At 36.2% G+C, this 25,786-nt stretch overlaps 1 protein-coding gene across 1 annotated transcript; it reads right to left on the bottom strand.

The window, feature by feature from the left end:
• Nucleotides 1-7,609: 7,609 nt before the first annotated feature.
• Nucleotides 7,610-23,103, bottom strand: LOC5574916 (solute carrier family 45 member 4). Its single transcript, XM_001661671.2, has 7 exons — nt 22,554-23,103; nt 20,362-20,813; nt 19,777-20,303; nt 9,065-9,195; nt 8,526-8,700; nt 8,360-8,455; nt 7,610-8,127 (listed from the first exon to the last, which is right to left on the bottom strand). Exons 1-7 carry the CDS (start codon nt 22,700-22,702, stop codon nt 7,996-7,998), a joined length of 1,662 nt encoding a protein of 553 aa, XP_001661721.2. The 5' UTR covers nt 22,703-23,103; the 3' UTR covers nt 7,610-7,995.
• Between the last annotated feature and the right edge of the window lie 2,683 nt (nt 23,104-25,786).

Here is a 25,786-nt window from a genome sequence, read left to right as displayed (position 1 = left end):
TTGCATTGACAATTTTTATATATTTAGCACAAATTTACTCTTCTTTTAATTGTTCTTTTTTCTAAATATGATGTTACCATAATTAAAGGTATGAAAACTGTTGATTTAAATTTCAATAAATTTCTCCTTCTTTTATGCATAGGCTGTTCTTTGGAGCTATATTTTTAAAGTATTTTTTTGTTTCCGACTGACAAAAGGGCTTCACTCGATAACATTGATCTGCTCAAATTATCTTCGAAAAGAGAAATCGATTACTGCTGTTACTTCGATGGGTTGTGCTACTTTTCCCCGAATGTCGTTTCCTCGAACGCCAGTTCCCCGAATATCCCGTTTCCCCGACAATCCAACTTCCCAGAAAAATTTTTAGCACTCATAATTGTCGTAACTTTATACATTGCAGGGTGGTGAACGAACTAACCATTTGATATGCACCCTTCTTTATTTAATTGGCGGTTCTTCCGAGTTTTACCGTCCTCAGCATTTTTGCCAACATGTGAATAGTCGAGAATGACAGAATACTTCCTTCTTTTGACTGTTTATCGTTCTTTCTCGTCATCACTTTTCGGGGAAACCAATCATTCGGAGAAATGGCATTCGGGGAAAAGTAACACAATCACTTCGATGATCCTGAACGCACTTTTTATGTCTTCTTGTTATATCATGCCGCAATAGTTTTTTTGGCGTCCATTCCTCTATTGGTTTAATTATAAATTTTGCCTTCTTTTAAAAATAGGCTGTTCTTTATATGTATACTGTTTTTAATTTTTTAATTTAGTAAAGCTAAATCATTTTTATATTTTGCTGTTTTATCAATGCCAGATTTGTTGTTAGGATGATAATTACTTTAGAACCTGCCAATATTCAACATATACTTTTTTGGGGCAAACGCGTGATCTCCTTCCGAGATATGCTGGAAAAAATATTATTTCAATCACAAATGTTCCCTTCTCTCGATAATAAACGGTGGTATAAATTAGAATTTATATTGAACCGTTGAAAAGTTTTGCCACAAATATTTTCTTTTAAAGATGTGTTGTTCATTTGAGCTATGCTGTGAAAAGATTTTTTTGCGTTAGAGTCTTAAACATTTTAAACGAAAAATAATCTGCTCTCGTATATAGGCTGTTTTTGCAATAAGTCGCATTGATAGATCTTTGGATTAGAGCTTTTGATATTTCGCAAAAAAAAAATCCATTCTCAAGAAATTTTCATCGAGTGTTACGTTCAAACTGGGACAGAGCTTGATCTGCAGCGAAATACTCTATGAGCATTCCCTTGATGAATAACTGCGAACTTTCTTTGCCAATTTACTGTTTTCAAATATGTCCACGCTTGTTTAGAACCTTTCCATTTTTTTGCTATGGGCTCGGTGGTGTTGATCTCAGTAAAAGCTTAAAAAATGCCTATATTTATTTTAAGTTAATCATTATGCCAAACGGCCATTATGCCAAATGATCATTATGCCAAACGGTCATTATGCCAAACGGCTATTATGCCAAACGACCATTATGCCAAACGACTTTATGCCAAACGGCTTTATTCCAAACGACCTTATGCCAAACGACTTTATGCCAAACGGGGTACAATCGCCGACTACCGTAATCCGGGGTAACATTGATCATTTTTTTGAATATTTCTTAAATATTTCGTTTAAAAATGCAAATGTTGCAAATTTTATATTTTTAAAACAAGTACTGCCACCCATAGCTCGTGACAATATACTGTGTTTTGTTTTTGAAAAGATTTAAGTATGTTTAAAAAAATGTTTTAAGCGATTTTTTTAAATAGCTGATATGGGGTAACATTGATCACCTATGTAAACAACGTTCGGTAATATTGAAAATGTCGTCATTTACTTAAATCGTGGCTCCTGAAGCCGAATATGAAGGCCGAACGCTTACAAGTCATTTACTTTTTGAGTTATCTGAAATTTAAAATTACCTCGAACCACGGAATACGCCTAAAGATAGGTAATTTCCTAAGGAAATTCTATATTCTTAACAGTAATTTGTTAATGTTGTCTAATTGAGCATACTTATGAAAATTTTGATTTTGATTTGAATCGTTTTTAGCGATGCCTTTTTTAATAGGAACCGTATTTTCCTTGCTCATATCGTTTGCAGAACTTATGTAAAACATGAATCTTTGGTAGGGTCATCCTTACCCATTGAAATCATTGTTTCGAAAAGATGACAAATTTACTCATAAGGTAAACGCAATTTCCGAAAAAATCTTCACTTTCTTTAGCTTATGGATATAAGAAAAAGAAGCACCATTCATGATTTGGAAATGTTCCATCAATAAATGATGATACGAACTTTTTACGAGATGAGTCAGTCCGATCAATTTTACCCCGCTGATCAATGATACCCCGGATTACGGTACCGTAAAACGGGGTAACTTTGATAGTGCGTAACCCACCACATACTAAACGAAATATCATAATTTCTGTTAATCAGTTAAGCAAAACGAATGCAAAACTAAAGAATATTAGTATGACACTTCATGTAAGAGCGGTTTTCATTTGAATCAAGAACATTTTAGGCTTTTTATACGAATTTAAAAAAATTACACAATTTTAGCATTTTCGAAACGCTTACAAACAATCTGTTCTACGATCACTATTTGATGTAGTTTTGAATTGCTGGCCACTTATCTTTGACAGCCTAGTTATCATAGAACTTGAATACGGTCTCAAATCTCTTAGCGTAAAGCATTTTCACAAACTGGGACCATTTTTGTAATCTAAGTCAGAAATTTCCATATAACGTTAAACGCCTAGAGGTATGCAATGCCCTACAAATGTTCGTTATTCATTAGAATTTGTTCGAATCATACTCCATTATCAAAGTTACCCCAAAACAGAAAACCAACTTTCGATCATATGAAAAATTATATATTCATTCAAAATAAATCTTTTGCCAATTTATCGACTGTAATCGATAGCTAGGATGTCAGTGCTTGTTTTAAAAATATAAATGGTATATCTTTGAAACAGCATGCAAAAATATTTAAGTTTTCTTCGAAAAAACTATCAAAGTTACCCCGTTTTACGGTACTATGTTTTCATTTTGGCTTTGTTAGAACCATATCCAAAACATTAAGCAAAAAAATTTATAAGGAAAATTACCAATGCAATAGCATCAAAACTGTTTTCTGGGAAACAGGCCCCCACAAGACTCTGGCCCCGGACCACCCCCACCCCCCCCCCCGCACATTTGTAAATCCGGCCCTGAGAACAGTTGACGATTTTAGATAACCATTGCTATTTCTCAGCTGTCTTGTGGCATACGAAACTGATGTTTTGCACATTTATACCAAGTTTTTGCGCCTAATAAAACAGATTAGTACTTGGCTGGGAACTGATTGTAGTGAAACGAACACTATTTGTATCTCACATCTATGGATTCATATTGTGCTTCTCTCAGATTGCGAGCGTGTCAGAGTGAACCATGTGACAATTTTCATATTTTGAAAAAAAAAAAATGGGCCTCAAGTCTAACACTTAGTAATTTTTCAACTCGTTCAAATTTTGGTTAAATATTTCTACACATCTTTGCGTTACTTTCAAACAATATAATGCGAAGTAATAATCATGAAAACACATAATCGAAGCAGATATGTTTCGAAGATTTTTGTGAAGAGTTCTCTGGGAATTTTGTTTAGAATTCTTTGAATGGTTTTTAGTGGCTCTTATGGCTCTTAAGATGACAAGATTTTTGGTGAACACCTAAATTATTAAACTTCCACTCGGTTGGTTAGCCGAAAACAACGATTCATAATTAAAAACAAGCACCTTTTTTTGAAAAAATTCCTTGTAAATACTCCAATTATGTAAAAATATGTAAGGCGGTCAAAAAAAAACTTACTCGTGGGAATAACCTTGACAAATTTCTGGAGGCAGTTTTTGTTCGAATATTCTTAACTAGATGTCATTTTGTTGTAATTGAGTGGATCATCCGCGAAGTTTCTCATCAAAGTTTAGGAAAGATATCTAAAAGTCTTCTGACAAGGTTCTCAGAGGGCTTAGTGGACTCCAGAGGATCACAAATTGGACTTTCGGGTGTGTCTGCCTTGGTTAGCTGTTGATTCATTATGAGATATTTTCATTATGAGAACATTAATTTTTAGGGATTCACGGAATATTTCAAAAACGTGATAGGGGGTTGCAGCTTCAAGAAGATTGGGAACCACTGGTTTATTTCATTCACTGAATGTTACGTTTTATTCTAGAACTACTGTTTGATGTCATTACAGTTGGAACTGGATTGAAGAATGTTAATAGAGAACGTGGTTTAAATACTTTGCGTTCAAATGTGGAATGGATAGAACAAAATATCCACAAAGGTATTTTAAGTTGAAACAAATACACCACTGCCGTTATACGCATCATGGGACAATTACTTTTTGTGCATTTTGACTTTTTGTCATCAACAGTTTATTTTTACGTATAGTTTTAGAAAACACTTACCAAAACTTAACTTTGTTCGGAAACTCAATGAAAAGCAAACCAAATCAATTTGTCCTATTGTTGAATTTCCACGCATAACTGTGTGTATTTCTACGCATAACTGTCACACTATACCATTCGCTGCGCTGAACTCGAGAAAAATATTCAGTAGGTAGTTTTGAATTGGCTGGTGTTTGGGAAAATCGTTTTGAACATCTTCTTATGTTGGCTTTACATCCCATGTGGAACACAACCCGTTTTGTGTGTTTGTATTATCGGGATGCATTCTTCATTCATGCCAGCCTGATGTCAAATAAGATTGAAATCTCTAATATCGAAATATAATTGCTGTTTGCATTTGAGATGCAAATCTTGACTAAACGTCTTTCAAATGCGGTGACCCAAAACAATCAAAGGACACCAAGCAACGATTAAAGAAATCATCGCCGCCCTAGCAAGAAAAATCTATATGCGACATCGCATTTCTTGTGAAAAATCTTACCGCGTTTGGTGTTCTCGCATTTGATATTTGCATTTCAAACGCACACAGCAATATTTCCCATCTGTTTTTCAATGAATTTCAGTTGAATTTTCATGGTCGATCACAAAATTCTTCTAATTTTTGGAACCACGGTCATTGATTAGAAATTTACCGTAATTTTGGATTCATCACGGGAAGTACTGAAATAATCTCACTTGAAGAATCAGTAATCACTTTAATTTCCGAGTCCATGGCTTGCGACAAATCAACTTCATGATTTAGCAAACCAAGTCTAAATAAAAATAGTTCGACCGATATTGGTTGACTCCCTGGGGGAAATGGCCACTAATCTGTTGGTTCTGAAACCTAGCTGGCAACATTTAACTTCATAAATTTCCAAATCAAGGCTAAAGAAGTGCAATTCAAAGGTTTTTGGATGATTTGATAACATGCCAAGTTTTTTTTGGATACCCTGTTCCCCAGAGGAAGTGGCCATTATATTGGCGGTTCTGAGACTTGTGACATATCAAACATGATGAATTTGCAAATCAAGTCAAAAGAAGAATAGTTCAAGAGGTTTTAGATGACCTGGTCACATACTGGGTTATTTCGGATAACTGGTTCTTCGGTGCAAGTAGCAAATATGTTGACGGTTCTTAAACTTAATTTGCGATGTATCAAATATCATGATTTTGCAAACCATGTCCAAAATGTCAAATCGTGTGAAGATTTGTGTCGTGAATTGTGAGTTAAATATTTATAACCTTGAATTCGCAGATGAGTTTTTGTCAAGCCTGTAGCTGGAAGAGTCGATATAGGAATTTATTACATCTTATAAACTCTCTAACTTACTCATCCACTCTTTCTGTCACTGACTCATACATTTTCTCATTATCACACATACAGAAAACTTTGCTTTCCATCCCATACTATAAAATCGTATTTCTTCACTTCCCCACACGTAGCTCCGTTTGGCACATGTCACTTGAGCCTTCATTAGGTGCTTTAACATAGTCCTCTACATTCGGTACAATATATACGTAAGAACGATAATCTACAGCAGTATGCTTAGCACATAATTGATCACTACCTTCATTGGGACTGTAATGCGTAGAAATCTACCAAAAACCTCGTATTTCTAGGCATAACAGTCCCACTTTGAATTTCGTAGCTAATTTTACTTTATTCCCATAATAAAAACTCTTGACTCTAATGAACACGCTATTCTTTATACTATTGTAAAGATTTTAATTTAATTTACCACACACCTGTTCAATACGAGGCCTAAATGTGTTAAGATCTTTAAACGCGTTTTTCTCGATTGCATATGTTGGAACATGGGACAATTATGCGTATAACGGCAGACCATCATCTAAGTATTTGTATAAAATTATATATCTGAATAATGCCGATTGATTCTTATGTTTTCATTGTATTAATTACAATACAAATCAATCGTTTCAAATATAAATCTCGTCTACCTTTTCGAAAGGATCTATCTAATATTGAGAGGCTCTCTTTGTTTACTTTCTCGTAAATCAATAACTGAGCCACATTAACCTCAAGGACATCGTCCTTCATCCTATAGTGTCAAACTTGCCCAAAAGCTTTAGTATTGCCATGTTATTATCTAAAGAGAACGAGAAAGGAGAGAATCTCATATTGTCACATAGCCCCTTTTAAAAAGTTTATATTTGTTATATATATATATATATATATATATATATATATATATATATATATATATATATATATATATATATATATATATATATATATATATATATATATATATATATATATATGTCTATATTTCGAACAAAACTGAATGAATTAGGTGAAGTATAAAAGGCGTTGCCTAACTCTAGACGTTTAACGTTATGTGGAAGATTTAAACTCCAATTACGGAAATGGCTCCAAATGGGTTGCTTAGCAATGACAAATTTACAGTTCTTCATAGCTTAATCGAAAGATCAAATTGTTCTAAGTATAACACAATTTAATTGCACTTCTATATCTTAATGTTGATATTATAAATGATTTAAAAAGATTTCAATCCGTCGACTTAATGACATTTCAATTTATACAATAACAGCTCGTCCCGATGTAAAATTTGCCTAGGGGTGATTCAAAAGTGATTTTCATACTAATTACAAACGTGTTTTAAAAATAGCTCCAGGTCACGGAAAATGGTAAAACTTAGGATTCTAGTTCAATTTTAACTAAGATTTAGAATATATAAGAAATTGGATGCCCCTAAACAAGCCAATTTGTAAAAATGCTTTTCATTAGAAGATTAAATACCGAATTCACCCTTAACTGGAACTAGGCTGTCAAGAATATGTGACGAGTTTTTAAAAACATCATTAAAAGTGATAGGATAGCAGATTATTTGTGAATGTTTAATTTTTTAAATATTTGAATGTAAAAGAATCAAAAAATCTCCTGATACTTGGAAAAATAATTATGACAAAGTGTCATACTAATAATGCTCATAACTTTTGTAATCATTTTTTCTGATCAACCAAAATTCATTATTTCACAATCAACGCTATCCGGATTATCAAATACACCCAGTTTTACTATTTCAAGTCGCAAGATTTCTTTTTGATTCAGAAAACGTTAGAAAATAACTTTTGTGACATTATCTATCATTTAATGTATGACTCAGGAATAAGTAATATTTTATGTATTTTATTCGTACCAGATTCTATTTGCCCAGAACACATATCGAAATAGGTGCAGCGGTACAGTTGCAACCACAATAATACAACTAAGCTCAACGATTGTGGCGTTTAAGCTTCGAATGAGATTATAGTTTCATTAGTTGCTGTACCGTAAATCCCTGGCAAGTTTCAAACAATAAGTTAATAAACACTAAGAGGTAGAGAAGGCACTAATTGTATCACATTCATACAAGCACCATCCATCGGTGGTACTTTGGTCATTAATTGTACGCCTTTCGCTTCTGCCTGCGCCTTCCTTTCCATGTGGACAAGATGCTACCGCGCAATCATCTTCAGTCGAATTGTTCAGCCCCATACACACTCAGATGGCGGCGCCGTTAGCCATCCAAATACAGTATCTGGGTTGCAGAAATCGCGGCGAGAAACGAGAATATGCTGGCAGAGTAGACAATCACGGCCGATGTTTCGAGAGCGTCGATTACACTGCCGATGGCAAGTGAAATTATGAGCTGTGGATGGAAATAATTCAACGTTTTATTGATGTTTTCGGATGTGTAAGAAACTATGCCAGATCTACGGATATTTCTGTGGATCTACGGATTTGAAGAGTTTCTAAGAATCCATAGTTCCATGGATAAAATCTACCGTTCTTCGTAGTAAATATTTAATGATGTAAAATCAAAGGAATCAATGCTGTGAGAATCTGGCATCGCTAGTTGGGTTATATTGATGTCATATTACCTGCGCCAGGAACAGCATGCTGCTCAGCATGGACACGTCAGCTCCAAACCCCCTACGTTGGTCACTTTCAACTAGCTTTCCGTCCTTCATGGCAAACTAAAAAACGCAGGATGACATCCAAACGATAAAATCCTTCATGTCCGAAAATTATTTGACTACTACCTACCGAGTTTCTCGCATGGTACTGGGAGATCAACAGGAATGGCACGCTGTAGATAGTGGCGTACATGATGCCCACCGTTAAACCGCAAACGATTACCATCCATTTAGTGTTTATAATCCCCATCAGAAGCATCCCTACGCTGAAAACTAGCAAACCTCCGACCAGGACGAAACGTGCACTGGAATGAACAGAATAATGCAGATTGGATTTCCAAATTCGCCACGATGAAAAGAAGCACGTTATAAATATCAATAGTTTCGCTATTGGATTTGCAATAATGTGCCATAATAATGTTGATAATATCAGAAATCGTTGAATCGAAAAAAATACAGCTACATGATATTTAAATTCAACGACTTTTCACTTTAAAGAGGCTTGTACTAGAGACAGTAGAGTAAATCCAAAGTAAGAACTCTTAAAATCATGATGATTGTTGTTTTGAATTCAGTCAAAAGGTCGATCTATTTAATTGTACGTGCTGATATTTTTTACCGTGTAAGCAATCGATTTGAAAGCGGAACGACCAACGATACGATACTAACCTGAAATATTCGATTACCCGTTCGATGATTAGCGAGTAGATGGCGGTGCTGATGGCGAACAATGCCATTCCCCAACAGCCAAAGCGGACCCCTTGGTCGTACAGCTTCAATTCCGGTGATCCTTCGAGGGCCTGTTAATAGAGATGGAGATGAATGAGTCGTTGATCTTTGAAGAGTGGGGAAATGCATGATAAATGTACTTCTTTAGGAAACCTTTATGCGAGTCTTCAATGTTATAAATACGGGGGTGACCCATTTCGCATAAAGACGTTTCGCATAAGGACGTTTCGCATACGGACGTTTGGCATAATGGACATTTCGCATACAGCGGTTTCATACAAGAACAGGTAGCATTTTAAAGAAGGCATATAATTCTCATTATGCCAAATGTCCATTATGCCAAACGTCCATATGCGAAAAGTCCTTATGCGAAACGTCTTTTTGCGAAATGGCCCACCCCCTATAAATACTATATATGAGCAATTCTCGCTGAAACCAGGCCGCCATCGGCACCCATCTTTAGAATTCCAATTTTATGTCACTGATCGCTAGTTTTTGATAAAACTTAAGGGTGGTCCTTTCTGTTTTCTCAAATTGGTGGACCCCTCGTACGCCAGCTAGCTAAACAGTTTGCGAAAAAGCCCATTTTTTGATAAATATAGGGTATTTCTTCACGTGATATGTTTCATATTTCGCTTGGAACACATAGCAAACTTAGTGGCATCGAATAGAGAAAGGATATAGCTTTCATTTAAAGTTAAAAAAAGTTTGGCGGCCATTTTGAATTTGGCCGCCATCTTGAATTTTGTTAGAAAAATCGTTTTTTCACCATTAGCGCACCGCTCGTTTTGAGTTCTGAGATCACCATCAGAAAGCTGAGGAAAAATTGCGTAAGATAGGCTACAGAAACTAGGTGAGCAATGGTATTTACCCTATGAAATGAACGATTTTCTAAATCATGTTCGACGATTTTGACGTATATGGCGAGTACAATCAATGCAAACATTATTTTTTGAACAACAAAGAAACAAGTTTTCAATCGTTGGTGTTTTATTCGAGTCAAATGAAGAATAAGAGTATTATTTTGAGTGAAATAATCTGGCGGCCATCTTGGATTTTGACGCCATCTTGGTTTTAAGTAGTAGAATGAGTTTTCACCTTATTAGCACTCATCATGTTGATTTTTAATGCTACCGTTACACTTACTCTTTTTCTTGTTCTTCTTTTTCCTGACATTACGTCCCTACTGGAACAGAGCCAGCCCCTCAGCTTAACTAGCTTCAAAAACAAATATTAAATAGGATTTTTTAACGCTTATTTGCTATCTGAATGATTATTCTGCATATCTTCGATTTGAAAAACAGCATTAATTCTTTCATTTATTTGGTCTAAAACCTATGATCGAAATGAACAATAAGTTGAACAGCTGGGATTAGATAAGAAATAAAGAATCTGATGGTTTTTTTAAACGGAGGCCTTATAATTAAATTAATTGAGATGGTAAAAATCATTCAACTGCAAAACTAAGATGGCGTCTAAATCCAAGATGGCCACCATGTTTCCCAACCTCAATATAATACACCTGCGTTTCGGCGTTACGTCCACATTAGAACAAAGCCTGATTCTCATCTTTCAATTTCGCTATTTTTCACATGCATGTTGGGCGGTAGTAAAAACGATACTATATGGTTCAGAAAATCAAGGATTTTTTTTTGCTTAAAAATTTAAGATTTCTATTTTTAATTAATGCACTTTTGGCAATGTTTTACGTTAAAACTACAGATATTACCACAAAACCTATTAATGTCCAAACGCGCAATTTATAAACTTCATTCAATGACAAAAATGCATATGGTAAAAACATGTTTGTTTATTTCAATCAATGTTTTGGAACGGTATTTATTCAATAAATTTATTTATTCATTATTACTGAATTAAAAAAAAAAATATTTGTCAAAGAATTATTCTGACATTATAAATCGCATTATAAAAGAATATTCCTATTTAATAGCCTGTATTTATAACTAACAAAGCTGAGTATCAGGCTCGGTTCTGGTAGGGACGTAACGTCAGGAAAATAAAGAGTAATAAGAGTATACGTAACCTTGTATTATTGGTAGCCTCTGAATTCGACATGCTACATGTGCTATCAAGGTGAAAAATTCATTCTACTAACTAAAACCAAGATGGCGTCAAAATCCAAGATGGCCGCTAGATTTTTTCACTCAAAATAATACTCTTATTCTTTACTCGACTTGAATAAAACACCAACGATTGAAAACTTGTTTCTTTGTTGTACAAAAAATAATGTTTTCATTGATTGCACTCGCCATATACGTCAAAATCGTCGAACATGATTTAGAAAATCGTTCATTTCATAGGGTAAATACCATTGCTCACCTAGTTTCTGTAGCCTATCTTACGCAATTTTTCCTCAGCTTTCTGATGGTGATCTCAGAATTTAAAACGAGCGGTGCGCTAATGGTGAAAAAACGATTTTTCTAACAAATTTCAAGATGGCGGCCAAATTCAAAATGGCCGCCAGTTTTTTTTTAACTTTAAATGAAAGCTATATCCTTTCTCTATTCGATGCCACTAAGTTTGCTATGTGTTCCAAGCGAAATATGAGACATATCACGTGAAGAAATACCCTATATTTATCAAAAAATGGGCTTTTTCGCAAACTGTTTAGCTAGCTGGCGTACGAGGGGTCCACCAATTTGAGAAAACAGAAAGGACCACCCTTAAGTTTTATCGAAAACTAGCGATCAGTGACATAAAATTGGAATTCTAACGATGGGTGCCGATGGCGGCCTGGTTTCAGCGAGAATTGCTCATATCCTTTCGGTAGTATCGGGCACCAAAAATAATAAAAGAGCCGAAATCATCTCATATTTTTACATTTTAATTTGTAACTAAAGTTATCGCCAAAATGAAGTGCCTGCTAGCTAGTATTAGGGTTTCGATCTACTTTGTCGTATGCGCTATTATTCGTCGTATCAAACTTAAAATCTTCCACTACGGCGGATATTAAAACTTATCAGCAACATAGATTCCCTTTTCAAGTGTAATTTTGTATAAGCAGTTATGGTTGGTACACTTGTACACCAAATATGCAATAAATCTATACACTTTTCCACGAGCTCGGCTATGCGAATCTCGTTTTTTCTAATTTTAACCGTGAGTTAGCTAACAAATTGTCCGGTTGCTCAATGACGAAGCCCGAATTACTGATACTCGGCTTTTATTTCCTGAGATCTCCTGTTTGCCGACTACTCGGCTGTACAAATCTCGGTTGAAATTAGCCATTCCAATTGGCATTCCGAATTAAGTGTGTACTGTATTTCGATAAAAAACTTCAGTTCAATTATCCAATTTTTACTTTTTCACCGAAATCGCATGAACGAACACGATCTGAGTGGAATGCTTTATGATCAACTAAGCCACACCACTCTACGATAAAATATAGCTGCGTGTTAGCAAACTTTTGATTTTTTATTATCATATCCTTTTTCATAGTGTACAATAAGAAGTGAATATGATTTTGATCAAAATAAGTTCACTTTACTGTTGTGCACAACCCAAGTATTCAAGAAAGAAGTCAAGGAAGGCAAGAAAACATGCCTACTGTCATAGAGTTGTCTCCTATCTCTCAGGAATGGATGAGTGGGTCAAGGTGGACAGGTTCGACAGTGGATTCGCGTTGGTTAGGAGGAATAAATCTGGAACGGACACGTAAAACTTCTCGGAATTCAAAACACGCGCGATTGCAAGTTAAACGTTTTATTTTGGTTATGTTTACGTTGATCATCAAACAAAGGAGATGATGGTGTGTAAGGTCACTACAAATTCAGGTGCACACCAAGGTATTTAGAGTGACGAGGTGTGCACCGCTGTAACTTCTAACAGGAGGGAGATGCTCGTAGATTTATATGTTCTAGTAAATCATTTTATTATAGTGCTGATATGTTGTGTTTTGACCACTCACTATCAAGATTTAACAAAATCCTTTTGCACAATGCGAAACCCGTTTTGGGAAAGAATTGTTTGGCATAGGTTCCTATCAGCTTTATTTACTGCAATACTGGGAAAATTGCAGGTTCTCACTGATCAAAGCTTAATACGATGGATACTAGCACATCACCATAACACAATTTTTTGGAAATCATTTGTCCAGTGAATCAATTGTCAACCAGCACGCAGTTAACAGTTTATCACAACTAGAGTTACAGATTATTCCGGAGTACATAAATGTAGAGACGAGTCTTCAACCAAACCGTCACTCAGCTCATCGGAATCCTAGTGTGCTGTGCTAGCCGTAGTTTTACGAAAATTTTTGAAAGCGTACGCTAGATGCTGAGTCCCCGGGAGATTAGTCTCATACGTTGCTCGGCGCTACGGCTCGCCATCGGTATCCGAGTTGTAAAACAACTCCTTAATAACTCCCTCGAACAAATTTTTAACATTCGATTAAAAAATACCCACCATGTTCAATTCGCCACCCGCAGCGATTGCATAGTTTTTGTTTTTGTCAGGACCAACTGCCAAATACATACATCGATTTTAACATTGGGCGTACATGTCCTAGTGATTATTGTAATTTCGCACCACAGACAAACAGACGTCACACTCTCATCATTGTCCATCGACCACCTTTTTAACGGTCGGTTCAAAAACGCTCGCATCGTTTTTGTTTACGTTTGGCGTTTACACACTACCGCCATCTGTTGGTCTGTCGGCCAAACACACTAATTTTAGCATTGGGCGCACATGTCCTCATGACTATGGTTTTGATCGAGATTTGTTCTAAGTGTTACGTCTGCTTGTCTGTGTTCGCACCTTATCGAGACCGACGATTTGCAAATTGAAAATTTGAAACCGTCGCCAGCCAACCAACCGCTGCGAATTGACGTTTCACCAGTCTTATCAACACAAAAGAAAGTGAGCTCCTGTGATTCGTTTGTTGGCGTTTGATGTTTAACAGTCTTACCAACACAAAGGAAAATCACCACCTTTGATTCGTTTGCTGGCGACGATTTTGTTAGTCTATTTGAAAGTTGGCGGTGCGTTTTGTTGTCCACGAAACAAACAATATGATTTTTATAGAGTTTTTTTTATCTAAGTGTTAAGTCTGTTTGACTGTATTTCATTGTAGATATACGAGCTTTGTGATTTACATAAAAAATGCATAGCTTTGAATAAAATTTAGATATTCACAAATGCATCCAAATAAAGTGTGTCAAAATGAGATAGCCGTTTGGAGTTTCCTTCACTTTGCAATATTTATTTATTTTTTGTCCACAGTTAAAAAATGTTGTTTTTACCAATAAAGACTTTTTAAAGATTTATGATAGTATAGTGATGTGTGATAGAGTATTATTGATCAAAATCTTTTGAGTTGTGCTTGTGCAGTTTTACGGCCTAATTATATTTCAATCTTTTTGCTTTAAAGAATAACCTTACCACAACCAATATACAGTATTGAACAAAACATATGCAACTTTTTCGATTTTCCATACAAAATGACCAACTTTGGTAAGCTAGATCCCAGTTATTTATTGATCGATATATATTTTTTAGTGATTTTTTCCAAACACGAGTTTAAAAGCAGTAACGGTTTGACTAGAATCAATATTTTGACGTTTTTTTATAATTCACATAACTAAGCACATTGAAGAGATAGCTTCAGGGATTTTTCAGCAAAGTTGTAGATTTTGACGAGATAAACAAGTTTGTTTAAGATAGTTTTTGTGTAGGGCTATCATAAATAGTTTTCAATTTTTCATCGAAAATGTCACATTAGTTAAATCGTTATTACATTCAAACTCGTGGTTGGAAAAATTGTTCAAAAATATATGTCAAAACTCAAGCTATGTCTGATGTTCTTGTGAAAATTTCATTCGAATCGGTCCATAAATAACTGAGATCTAGCTTACCAAAGTTGGTCATTTTGTATGGAAAATCGAAAAAGTTGCAAATGTTTTGTCCAATACTGTAAGTGGTCATGGAAAGTTTACCATTGGTGTTGAACGACTAAGGTGAATAAAACCTTCAAAAACTAATTATATGGATTTTCCTGCATTAATCGCGGCCATTGATCTTCATCCTATTGACAGAGGTACATGTGAAGTTAACGATATCAAAGCATCTTAGTGGTTGAAAAAAAAAATAAAATTGAAAAAGATTTCGAAACGTCGGGAAACTAGCATTTTAAATTTCCTTAAAACCGTTGAGTCTACACTGAAATAACGACTCTACGACACTACCAAGTCACTACCCCGAATGTCATTATCCCGAATGGGTCACTAACCCGAACGTCAATATCCCAATAGCATATGAAACTACATAAATTACGTCACGGAAAGATCGATCGTCCCCTTCCTCTTATAACACATCCTTAAATGTTGTACGTATTGCCAAGGTTCTCTGAATCAGGCCTCCCCCTCGTGACGTAATTTTTTGATATTCCTCAAAATTCTCAGATTGATGCGGAAAAGAACTCGAGCATAATATTTGTATGGTTTTGTAGTAGATATAGGTTCCAAAATGAATGTAAAATAAAAAATATGAGCCATGATGCATTAATGTTTAGCGTGTCGGTTTTGAAACCGAAACCTGCTATAAAAAATAGAGAGAAAATGATACCGTGTACCCACAATGATTTTGGTACCCTTGCTCTGCCGAAATCGTTTCGAATGTGATTTCGTGATTAGATGATCTTCGAGTCACGAAGTTAACAGGGCTGTCGGCTTCGGATGGTTCGCAACGGCGAAATGGCATGCGTTCAATTCGCGACCACGAAGCAAAGAGCTCTAGAGATTCCACAACCAACCAACGTTTACGAACTGTTTACGGCGAACAGCCCTGTTAACTTCGTGACCCGAAGATCATCTAAACACGAAATCACATTCGAAACGATTTCGGCAGAGCAAGGGTTCCAAAATTATTGTGGGTACACGGTATCATTTTCTCTCTATTTTTTATAGCAGGTTTCGGTTTCAAAACCGACACGCTAAACATTTATGAATCTTGGCTCATATTTTTTATTTTACATTCATGTTGGAACCTATATCTACTACAGGTTTGTTATGAGCATTCAATTGCTTCATCTACAAAACATCTCACGCAAAATTTCAATCAAATATACCTACGCTGGCATGAACGCGACTTTCGTCAAGACTTAAACTTATCATCCGAGTATGGGACTCTGCACTGTTTTGATTTTGTATGAGGTTTTGACGCTTGCTGGCCTTGTTGTTTGAAAATTTGGTGAAGAAGTGAAAGAGTTAGACTGATTACTGTGCAAAGCCCCATTGTCCAAGTATTCGCGGCTTTCTGATTTGAGTACCGTAAAACGGGGTAACTTTGATAATGCGGGTAACTTTGATAATGCGAGACTCTCAACATACTAAACGAAATAACAAAGTTCCTATTAATCTGTTAAGCATAACGAATGCAAAAGTAAAGAGTATTAGTATGACACTTCACGTTAAAGCTATTTTCGTTGGAATCAAGTACATTTGAGGATTTATATGCAAATATGGAAAATTTATCAGATTTAGCAATTTTGAAATGCTCTCAAAAAATCTGTTCTACTATCACTATTTGATGAAGTCATAATGAATTCGTCACTTATACTTGACAGCCTAGTTATAGTAGAACTCGAATTCGGTCTCAAAACTCTTAGCGAATACTATTTTTACAAACTGGGGCCATTTTTGTAATCTAAGTCAGAAATTTCCATATAGCGTTAAACGCCTAAAGATATGCAACGCCCTACAAATGTTCTGTAATTCATTCAATTTTGTTCGAGTGATGCTCCATTATCAAAGTTACCCCAAAACAGAAAACCGACTTTCGATTATATGAAAAATTATATATCCATTAAGAATAAATCTTTTGGAAATCTATCAACTGAAATCGATAGTTAGGATACCAGTACTTGTTTTAAAAATATGAATTAAAATTCTTTGAAACAACATGCATAAATATTCAAGTTTTCTTCGAAAAAACTATCAAAGTTACCCCGTTTTACGGTACCGTAATCCGAGGTAACATTGACCCATCTCGTTAAAAGTTCAAATCAACGTTTATCGATGCAATATTTTCAATGCAAAGGTGATTCGCTTCATTCAATTCATGAGCTAATGAATATAGAGGTTTTTGCGAAAATTGAGTTGTGTTCATACGTAAGTTTTTCAACTTTTGGAAACAATGATTTTCATGATTCTGGATGAAACGAGCTAAAAATTATGTCTCACATGAGTTATGAAAACGATAATATGATATTATGAGCAAGAGAAAAAAGACATCGCCAAAAACGATTCCGTTGTGAAAACTTTCAAAAATATGTTCAGTTTAGCATAATTCACAAGTTACTACAAAGAATGCAGAATTTCCTTTAAGTCGCATAACACAATTCAAGGTGATTTCAATTTTAAAATTATTTAAAAAGTGAATGACTTGTAAGAGTTTGGCCTTCATGTTTGACTTCAGGGACCATGATTTTAGTTAGTAATGATATTTTAGATCTCATCGAACGTTGTTTTCATGGGTGATCATTGTGACCCCATATCAGCTAAATAAAAAAATCACTTAAGATGCTTAACGAAGCCAAACTTTGAATTTTCAAGTGCACAAGACTGGAGAATCTTACAACATTTCGCGTTGAAAATCAATCAAATTACTTGCTTGCTGGTGGTGACCAATGGGATAAATTTTCAACGCGGAGCGCTGTTTGGTTCTCAAGTCTTGTGCTCTTGATAATTTGAGGATTGGCTTAATCACCTTACCACAACATAATGAGAAACTGGGGAGCAGTTTTATAATAGATTTTACTGCTACAGCATATATCAAAAGAAGCCAACATTTCCAATGAAATTCAAAGCAATTTTAGCTACAAAGAAAGAGCAACAATGGCATAGCTTTAAGAGAACATTATATTTTCCAAAGGGTTTATAATTCCTCACGACTACAATTCCTAACTGGCTAGTTTTTAACAGATATACATAAATTAAAATAACAGCCTGTTTTAAAACAAAGAGAAAACTTTATACGAAATACAGCTATGATGTCAATTATCGCCATAGCAATATGAATCCAAGGAACAACCTATGGTCTACATCAGGGTGATTCAAATTTTGAAAATGTTTGAAAATCCAATCTCTCACATGCTCCTTACCATCCTTACCATAAAAATAGTGTTCTGTGAAATTTTCAACTTTCTAGGTGGTGATTTAAAGGTGGCCCAAAGACAATGTAGGTTTGTATGGAAATTACTATCTAGAAATTTTGAGAAATGTTCCAAACACGCTAGTACTGTAATGTTAGTAGAAACTTATCATCCCATATTGAAAACTCAAGGTAAGAATGGTATGGAACATACGGGAGATTGGATTCTCAAATATTTTTAAATTTTGAACCGCCCTAGTCTACATAGGAGAAACACTTTGAGCAATGTCATAGGTAGATATTAATCACCAACATAATAGTTAAAGGTGTGTTGAAGTAGCAAAACTAGTGACGTGACGTATTTGGAGTAATGGTCCATCCCAATGTCATATATAAAAGGTCCGGCTCTTAGTTTGTGTTTGCTTGTATTAGTTACGAAAAAGATGTAAACAAAACGATCAGCTGATGGTGACGACAAGGCTGCGAAAAATTTTGTTCTCAGCTTTCTCAACGTGACGTCATCTTCGGCTACTTCGTGAACTTTCGGCTCGCCGAAGTTGGCATTGCACAACTGTCACTTCAAAACTGATGTTATCACAAATACTAATTTGATGTTCGCCCGCGCCTCTAAATACCCCAGTTGCTTCCGGGATAGTTACCCATTTGGGGTAGTGGCGTTTGGGGTAATGGGGCGGAGCCGAAACAACATAACCGAAGTCGAATCGATGAGATAAGCCAGATTTGGAGAAATTGAACATACCGAAGATACCCAACTTTGTTTGCTTGGTAGAACCCTTCTTATCGGTTTCGTCAAATATATTTTGATTATAGGCCTTAATGGTTTAAAGATTTTGAAGGCGGAAAACTTTGTTGGGACTGCCACTTGCTGAATATTTTATTAATCACTTTCAATTATTTCCTGATAAAACATTGATTTCTGAACAACAACCTCCTTCAAATTGTACCTCAGAAGTCTGAAGCTCATCACAGGCGTTATTATTCGGCTCCATTTTGTCAAATGTCTCTTGAGCTTCATTTTAAATTTTAACATTCTGTCGGGGATACACGTCTTCAACGGAGGGAAGAATTTCCTAATTTGATTTTTCAATCTCTTTTACTCACTCCTACTCAAAAACTTACTCATTCGCTCTGACTTTTTACTTGAGCCTTCATTGGTGCTTCAACATAGCCTTGAAGTTAATATCCTCTACGTTTGTACAACAGTAATTTACAGCAGTACGCTGAGAACAAAATTGATCACTAGAATTGACTACTGCCTTAGTTTAGGCAATTAGATTATTTCACAGATTCACCGAAAAATCTGTGAAATCGTTGAACAAAATCATAAAGAAAAACTTGGAAATGGTTCGATCGGGAATTAAACTCTCGGCTTAACAATCAGGAAATCTGCCTGAGTGGATGTAAAATGGTTTCATAGAAGTTTGATGAACTAGTAATAATGATTATAAAATGCGATGTTTAACGAAATTTGAATGATTTTGATAGACATAAGCCCAACAGATACTCAGATATTTACTTACCGCAACGTCTCCTCCGAAAACGGTGCTTCCCACAAAATCCGTAAAGTAGAGGCAGTAGCTCATATAACCAGCTTGTGCCAAGAACTGCGTCAAATACAGAATAGCTAAAGAACGGGGCATTCGTCGTAGGTTTTTGAAAAAATCCAAAAACGCCAATGGTTTTTCTTCGTCTTCATCGTCCACCGTCACTGGAACATGGTCTATCTTTTTTGGCGCCTCTACCATACCAGCGATACTGCAAACCGCTAACTGACGGCTTTTCTCCGCTTCAAACATCTTCGGAGTGACGGGCTTCAACAAGGGATCCTGCTCCATGAGGGGAAGTGGTGCCTCCCGAAAACTGGTCAACGTTACGAACAACGCAATCCCAACTACAATCACGACACCGGCGAATACTGTCGCTTCGTTACTTCCCAAAAGCGAGCCCACATCGGTTTGCTGCCAGTCTATGGCTCCCAACGTGTAACCTGCAGCTCCACCAACTCCACCGATGATCATGGCTGTAGTCAGCACTCGAGCGTGATCGGCTGCAATAAATGTCTGTAATAAGTCACGAAACTCGCAAGTCCACTAGTCATAACTTACCCGCAACGCAAACATCCATGAAGTACGTCCGTCCAACGCCGCTGCTTGTTTCGATATCGAAATCGGTCAGAACTAGCCCAATTACAGTGATGAGAACTCCCCACCGGAAGTCGCTCATCAGATCAACCGGCACGTCATCGTCCCCAAGAAGAATTCCTATCTGTTTACCGTGCGGTAGAATGAGCAGTCCCACCACTACGGCCAATCCAAGTGCCAGCAGAACCGGTCGCCTCCGGCCCCAGCTACTGCGGAGTTGATCGCTAAATGAAGCCACTAGCGGAGCGCACAGGAAGCCCAGTGTCGGAGCAAAAGCCCACACCATTGTCATGAAGGTGTATTGGAGACCATTGCCCAGAAGGATTGGGCTGACAAAGGCAGTTTCGGCTGCATAGCAAAACTCTACGCCGATCTGGTAGACGGAGAGCCGGATCAATTCGAGGCGGGACTTAGTTCTGAAATGCAAAAAAATGGTTGAATTTAGATATGTACATTCCAAAGCTTGTTTAAGATTAGCTAGGTACTCCGTGAAACAACTACCGAAAAACTAAACATAACGTATAGGGTAAGTGTTCCCTTAGTTGTGGGTGTTCCTATAGTTGCGGTAGTGCCGTTTTCACTGATTTTATTACATTAGCCACAGAACCGACACTGACAATCGACGTATTGGCTTGTTGATACGCGGAATAGTTGAAAAGAACGTTCAAATTGCTTTAAAATTGGTGAAATAACACTAAAATTGCTAAAACTGTTTTTACATTTACATTTACATTTACAACACTAAAAAAAAATCTTAGATCTTGAAGAAATGTCTTATCTGATGCTGTGAAGAATCAACCTTAGAAAAAATCACTTAGAAACAGTAGAATTTCCTCCAATCAACTCAAAACCGACCAAAATGTAATTTACACCTCTTTGAGGTTTAAGCTCCTCAAATGTAGTAACTTAGTCCAGCGTTAAAATTTTTCTCAGTTTCACTCTGTTTGTCCTACCCGAGCAGAAGAAAAGTGTTACTGGACACCAAACTAAGGTATTCCATACCAGATAATTTCCAATACTTACAACCTGAATGAGGTATGAATGAGCTCTGCATAAGAAGTACAACACCTTAAATCATACCTCATGTAAATTCTACATACACCAAGCTGATAATTAGATTAGGTGTTGTAATACCTTAATAATTCATGATGGATTTTCATATAAAAGTGAAGTTTTTCAATAGTAGTTCAATACCTTCTTCAGTCCTCAATAGCTTTCGAACACCAAAATGCAATTGTTTTAATCATTTTTTTCTAATATCATTATAATATCAAAATGTAGTATTGACAACTGGACAATACCTAACTATGGTATGATACCAAAACAGGGTATGGATAGATTATTATGAGTTATTTGTTTCTCCTCGGGTACCCATGGTTTCGAACGTGGACGCGCCTCTGAAGAAAAAAAACTATATTTTTCCTCACAAATAGTAATATTTTTACTCACAAATAGTAATTTCCGCTAAAAGAATTTATTTTCTCAGCTCGAAGTCCAACTTCTTACTTTAGATCGTCGATTTTTTTTATGTATGTGCTGTACACAATATTTTTTGTCACGAAATCAACTCGATAGTTTGCGAAGTTTCTTTGTATTCTTTTTCGAAGAAATAAAACATAATTAGAAAAAAAAAATTAATTTCGCCTAAATGTATTCCGTGGAATTTCACAGAATTTAATTGCAACGGCATTTGACGGAATCGTGCGAAATATCGCATACCCTTATTACGAATACCTTAGTTACCTCAAAAATCATTTACAAATTTCTGGAAACACATTGTGAAGCCATTGGAACTCTTTGGAAACATCTGGTAATTTTGGTGAACATTTTAGCGCTACCACTATCATTTGCAATTGATAACACATCAGTGTTAACTTCATAAACTACTGAAATATATCTCTTCAGTTTACCAAACTAGTGATGTGCCATGTGTACACAATTGTCTATACTTATGAGAATACGAATGTGAGAACACTTTATTAATTGAGCTGCAGACCACAGAAGCGACATTGAAACTATATCGATAGCCGCACACTATCAATTCATCAATCATTATGTCAAAACACGTAATTTGTGCGTTGATTTCATTTCGTTTCACTAACAACACGTTGTATGAAGCACTGCTTATTCATCCATAAAATTGTACACCAAATTACCTAAACAAATGAGAATAGTCCTTCTTCAGCGTTTTAGCATGCTCGTACCGCACTTTCAACATGTTTTCCATAATTTCCTCATCGCTTGGCTGTTGTGACCACTGCACCTCCACCACTTGCTTGTCGTTGTTCACGTCTCCCATTTTCATGCAATTTTTTCACTTCCAACGGCGATAATCAACACTTGAATATTCCCGTTCGTTCGAACTGCAACTGATCCTAATCCAAATCCACTTTCACTTGCACTGAAATCTTGTCGCTCTTATCGCCTCCTAGATTCCCTCTGCGTCGAACTGGAAGGTTCCTTTTCTTCTCTCGTGCTTCCCTGAAGCAATCACTATTCCAACAAAGTCACCATCTGGGTCCACCGAAAAAGAACGGAACTACTCGCCGTTGATAAGTAAATGGTATTTTCCACCGGCTTTCGGACCGAAGTGCGATTATTCAACACTGCTTCCGTTTGATTTTTATTCTACAATTGGTGCCTCTCTAACTACTGCCCTAGACGTCCAGCGATTCAATCGATCACCGGCACTGAACTGAAAGGGGTAAAAAATTCAAGAGCACGTTTTATACTAATCAACGCAGAACAACGCACCGATCGTTGTTGTGACCGACAGCCGTTTAGATGAGGCGGCATAAGATATAGAGCGCCCCATAAACATTCTGGAGCCTTTGCACAGATAAGCCTCATATGCCAATTCACCTGCCAGAGTAAGCGAACTAATCGAGATATGCCTCTCTGCAGCCCTGCCCTGCAACCAGTCATTTCACGTGAATTTCGTGCCATCCGAACTGAGTTGGGCAGCTCACAGTGCACAGTGGTCCTGAAAGCAGTTTTTCCCGGAAATATGCATTCAGAGCTTTAGAATCAAACTTTAGACAAAAACTGTCTTAGGAATCTAATAATGGCTTTTAAAACATAAGAATACGCAAACTTTCACTTAAAAATGTTGTCAATAGGGTGCAGAACCACTTGGGCACTTCTATGATTCACTTTGGCATGAGGGGTTTTTCTTGACCGAATTGTCTGATATTTTGCAAGAAGAAGCGCTCCAGTACGATGCATGTTGTGGCCAAATATGAGCTCTGTAGCTTTCAAAAACCCCATTGCCGAAGTGAATTAAAAGTGCCAAGAATAGGATCCGGCTCCTTCATCTTCTTCAGTTCGAAAGTTATTGAATTTTTTATAATAAAAATTGTATGTTTTTCACGGCATGTTATTATAGATATAAAAATAACACATCTACATCTAATACAAAATCTCATAATTGAAATTATAGTCTCTGACATTCTGAACATAATTCTTTTGGATATTTTGCTGAAACAATTAATTGAAATTTCATGAAATGTCCAGGAAGGTACAGTATTTTACATCTCAATCTTAATACTTTCAACGCAAATTTATAATTTGGGATTAGTTACGATTTTTTAGTTCATGCTCGTAATAACTAGCTCTGATGAATTTATTTGCACTATAATTAATTTAGAAGTTTATCATCTATGCTGTTCGGAATTGAAGTCCAGATGCTCGGAATATGATACAGAATGAGCCTAGTGTTCGTTATTTAAAGCAAAAAATTGGTTTAAACTTCTAGATTAAATTAACAGTAAACAATAATAAAAACTATTTTTATCAACACAACTATCACAGACAAACAGACGTAACACTTAGAACAAATCTCGATCCAAATCATTGTCGCGAGGACATGTACGCCCAATGCTGAAATTAGTGTGTTTGTCCGACGGGCCAACGGATGGCGGTAGTGTGTAAACGTAAAACGTGAACAAAAACGATGCGAGCGCTGCGGGTGGTGGATTGGCCACCTAACATATTTTTTGATCGACCGTTAAAAAGGTGGTCGATGGACAATGATGAGAGTGTCACGTCTGTTTGTCTATGCAACTACCCAAGTAACCACTAGCACGCTTATTCGCCTTTTTGGCCTTATAGGGCTATTATACGGCTTATATAGGGCATGTTAGCTTTGTAATAGCACGACATAAGCCCGGAGGGCGAATTAAAGTGCTATTTGGTTACTTGGGTATTACGTGTTTTTGGGGCCGTCCATAAATGACGTAGCATTTTTTCACTGATTTTTTACACCCCCCTCCCCTCTCGTAGCATTTCATCACAAATGTTGATACCCCCCTTGGAAAATACGTAGCATATCAGGCACCCCCCCCCCCCCCACCCATCTATAATTTTTTATTTGATTTCCTCAACAATTGGGCTACACGAAATGAAAATCAGGAATTTAATTATAACTCGTGAAACGTCAGGATAATCTGACGAATAATAGTCTGATATACCGGGGCGCTACGAAGTCATATTTTTTCTATTTTTGTTACGAGATTTAAGATAACCTTTTCGTCATGAGTTTTCTCGGGAATGAGATTCGATCCCAGGTTCTCGGCGTGAGAGGCATCAGTTTTTTTTTTCTATCTTTATTAACGAGATTTTTAGCCCTGGGCTAGTTCATCTCGGGACCAACGGCTTTACTTCCCTTCCGAAGGAAGTCGTCACTATAACTTTTTACTTCATAAGCGACTATGTCGGGGATGGGATTCGATCCCAGGTCCTAGGCGTGAGAGGCGAGTGTTCTAACCACTACACCAGGTCCGTCCGCAGAGGCATTAGTTCTAACTACTACACCAGGCACTTCACAACCAAAAGCTATTTGGAAAACCGTTTTAAACAGACTTATTTCCTGTTTGAGTAACATAATTTTGCTTTCCAGTTTCATATAGGTTCAATTTAATTTGTAGTACTTTTGCTGATGATAGCATGAAAACATAAAACAAGTTTACAGCCAAAAACAATGTGAAAATTGAGTGGTTTAGATAATTACCAGGGAAATTTCGATAACACTAATAACATTCATTATTCTCCAGGATATTCCACCAAGAACGATGATAACAACACAAATCGATGAGTTGCTTGGGCGGAGATGTTCTACGACATTGAATACATTATCTCACTGAATACATATCTTGTTTTTCTGTGATAATATGAATATTTACCTAAATAAGCATATATTAATTTTTTGAAGAAATGAAGCTCCTACATAAAATAAGTATAACACTTAAACGGTTCATTCTATGTCTTGAAAACAAATGAAAAACAATGTTTTTCATGTCGATAAAGCATTGTTTTATAGTTAACTTTAAATTGTTTGTTCATCAATTGATAAATTTAGACACGAATATAATATCATATTCACATTTGTTTT

The sequence above is a fragment of the Aedes aegypti genome, chromosome 3, assembly GCF_002204515.2.
Source record: "Aedes aegypti strain LVP_AGWG chromosome 3, AaegL5.0 Primary Assembly, whole genome shotgun sequence".
NCBI lineage: Eukaryota > Metazoa > Arthropoda > Insecta > Diptera > Culicidae > Aedes > Aedes aegypti.
This window is presented reverse-complemented; position numbering and strand designations above follow the sequence as displayed.

Coding starts and splice junctions, on each gene's coding strand:
- LOC5574916 (XM_001661671.2), bottom strand. CDS start 22,702: ATGAAAATGGGAGACGTGAACAACGACAAGCAAGTGGTGGAGGTGCAG. Junction 20,304..20,361: donor CATGGATGTTTGCGTTGCGG/GTAAGTTATGAC, acceptor CATTTATTGCAG/CCGATCACGCTCGAGTGCTG. Junction 9,196..19,776: donor TTTTCGGAGGAGACGTTGCG/GTAAGTAAATAT, acceptor CTCTATTAACAG/GCCCTCGAAGGATCACCGGA.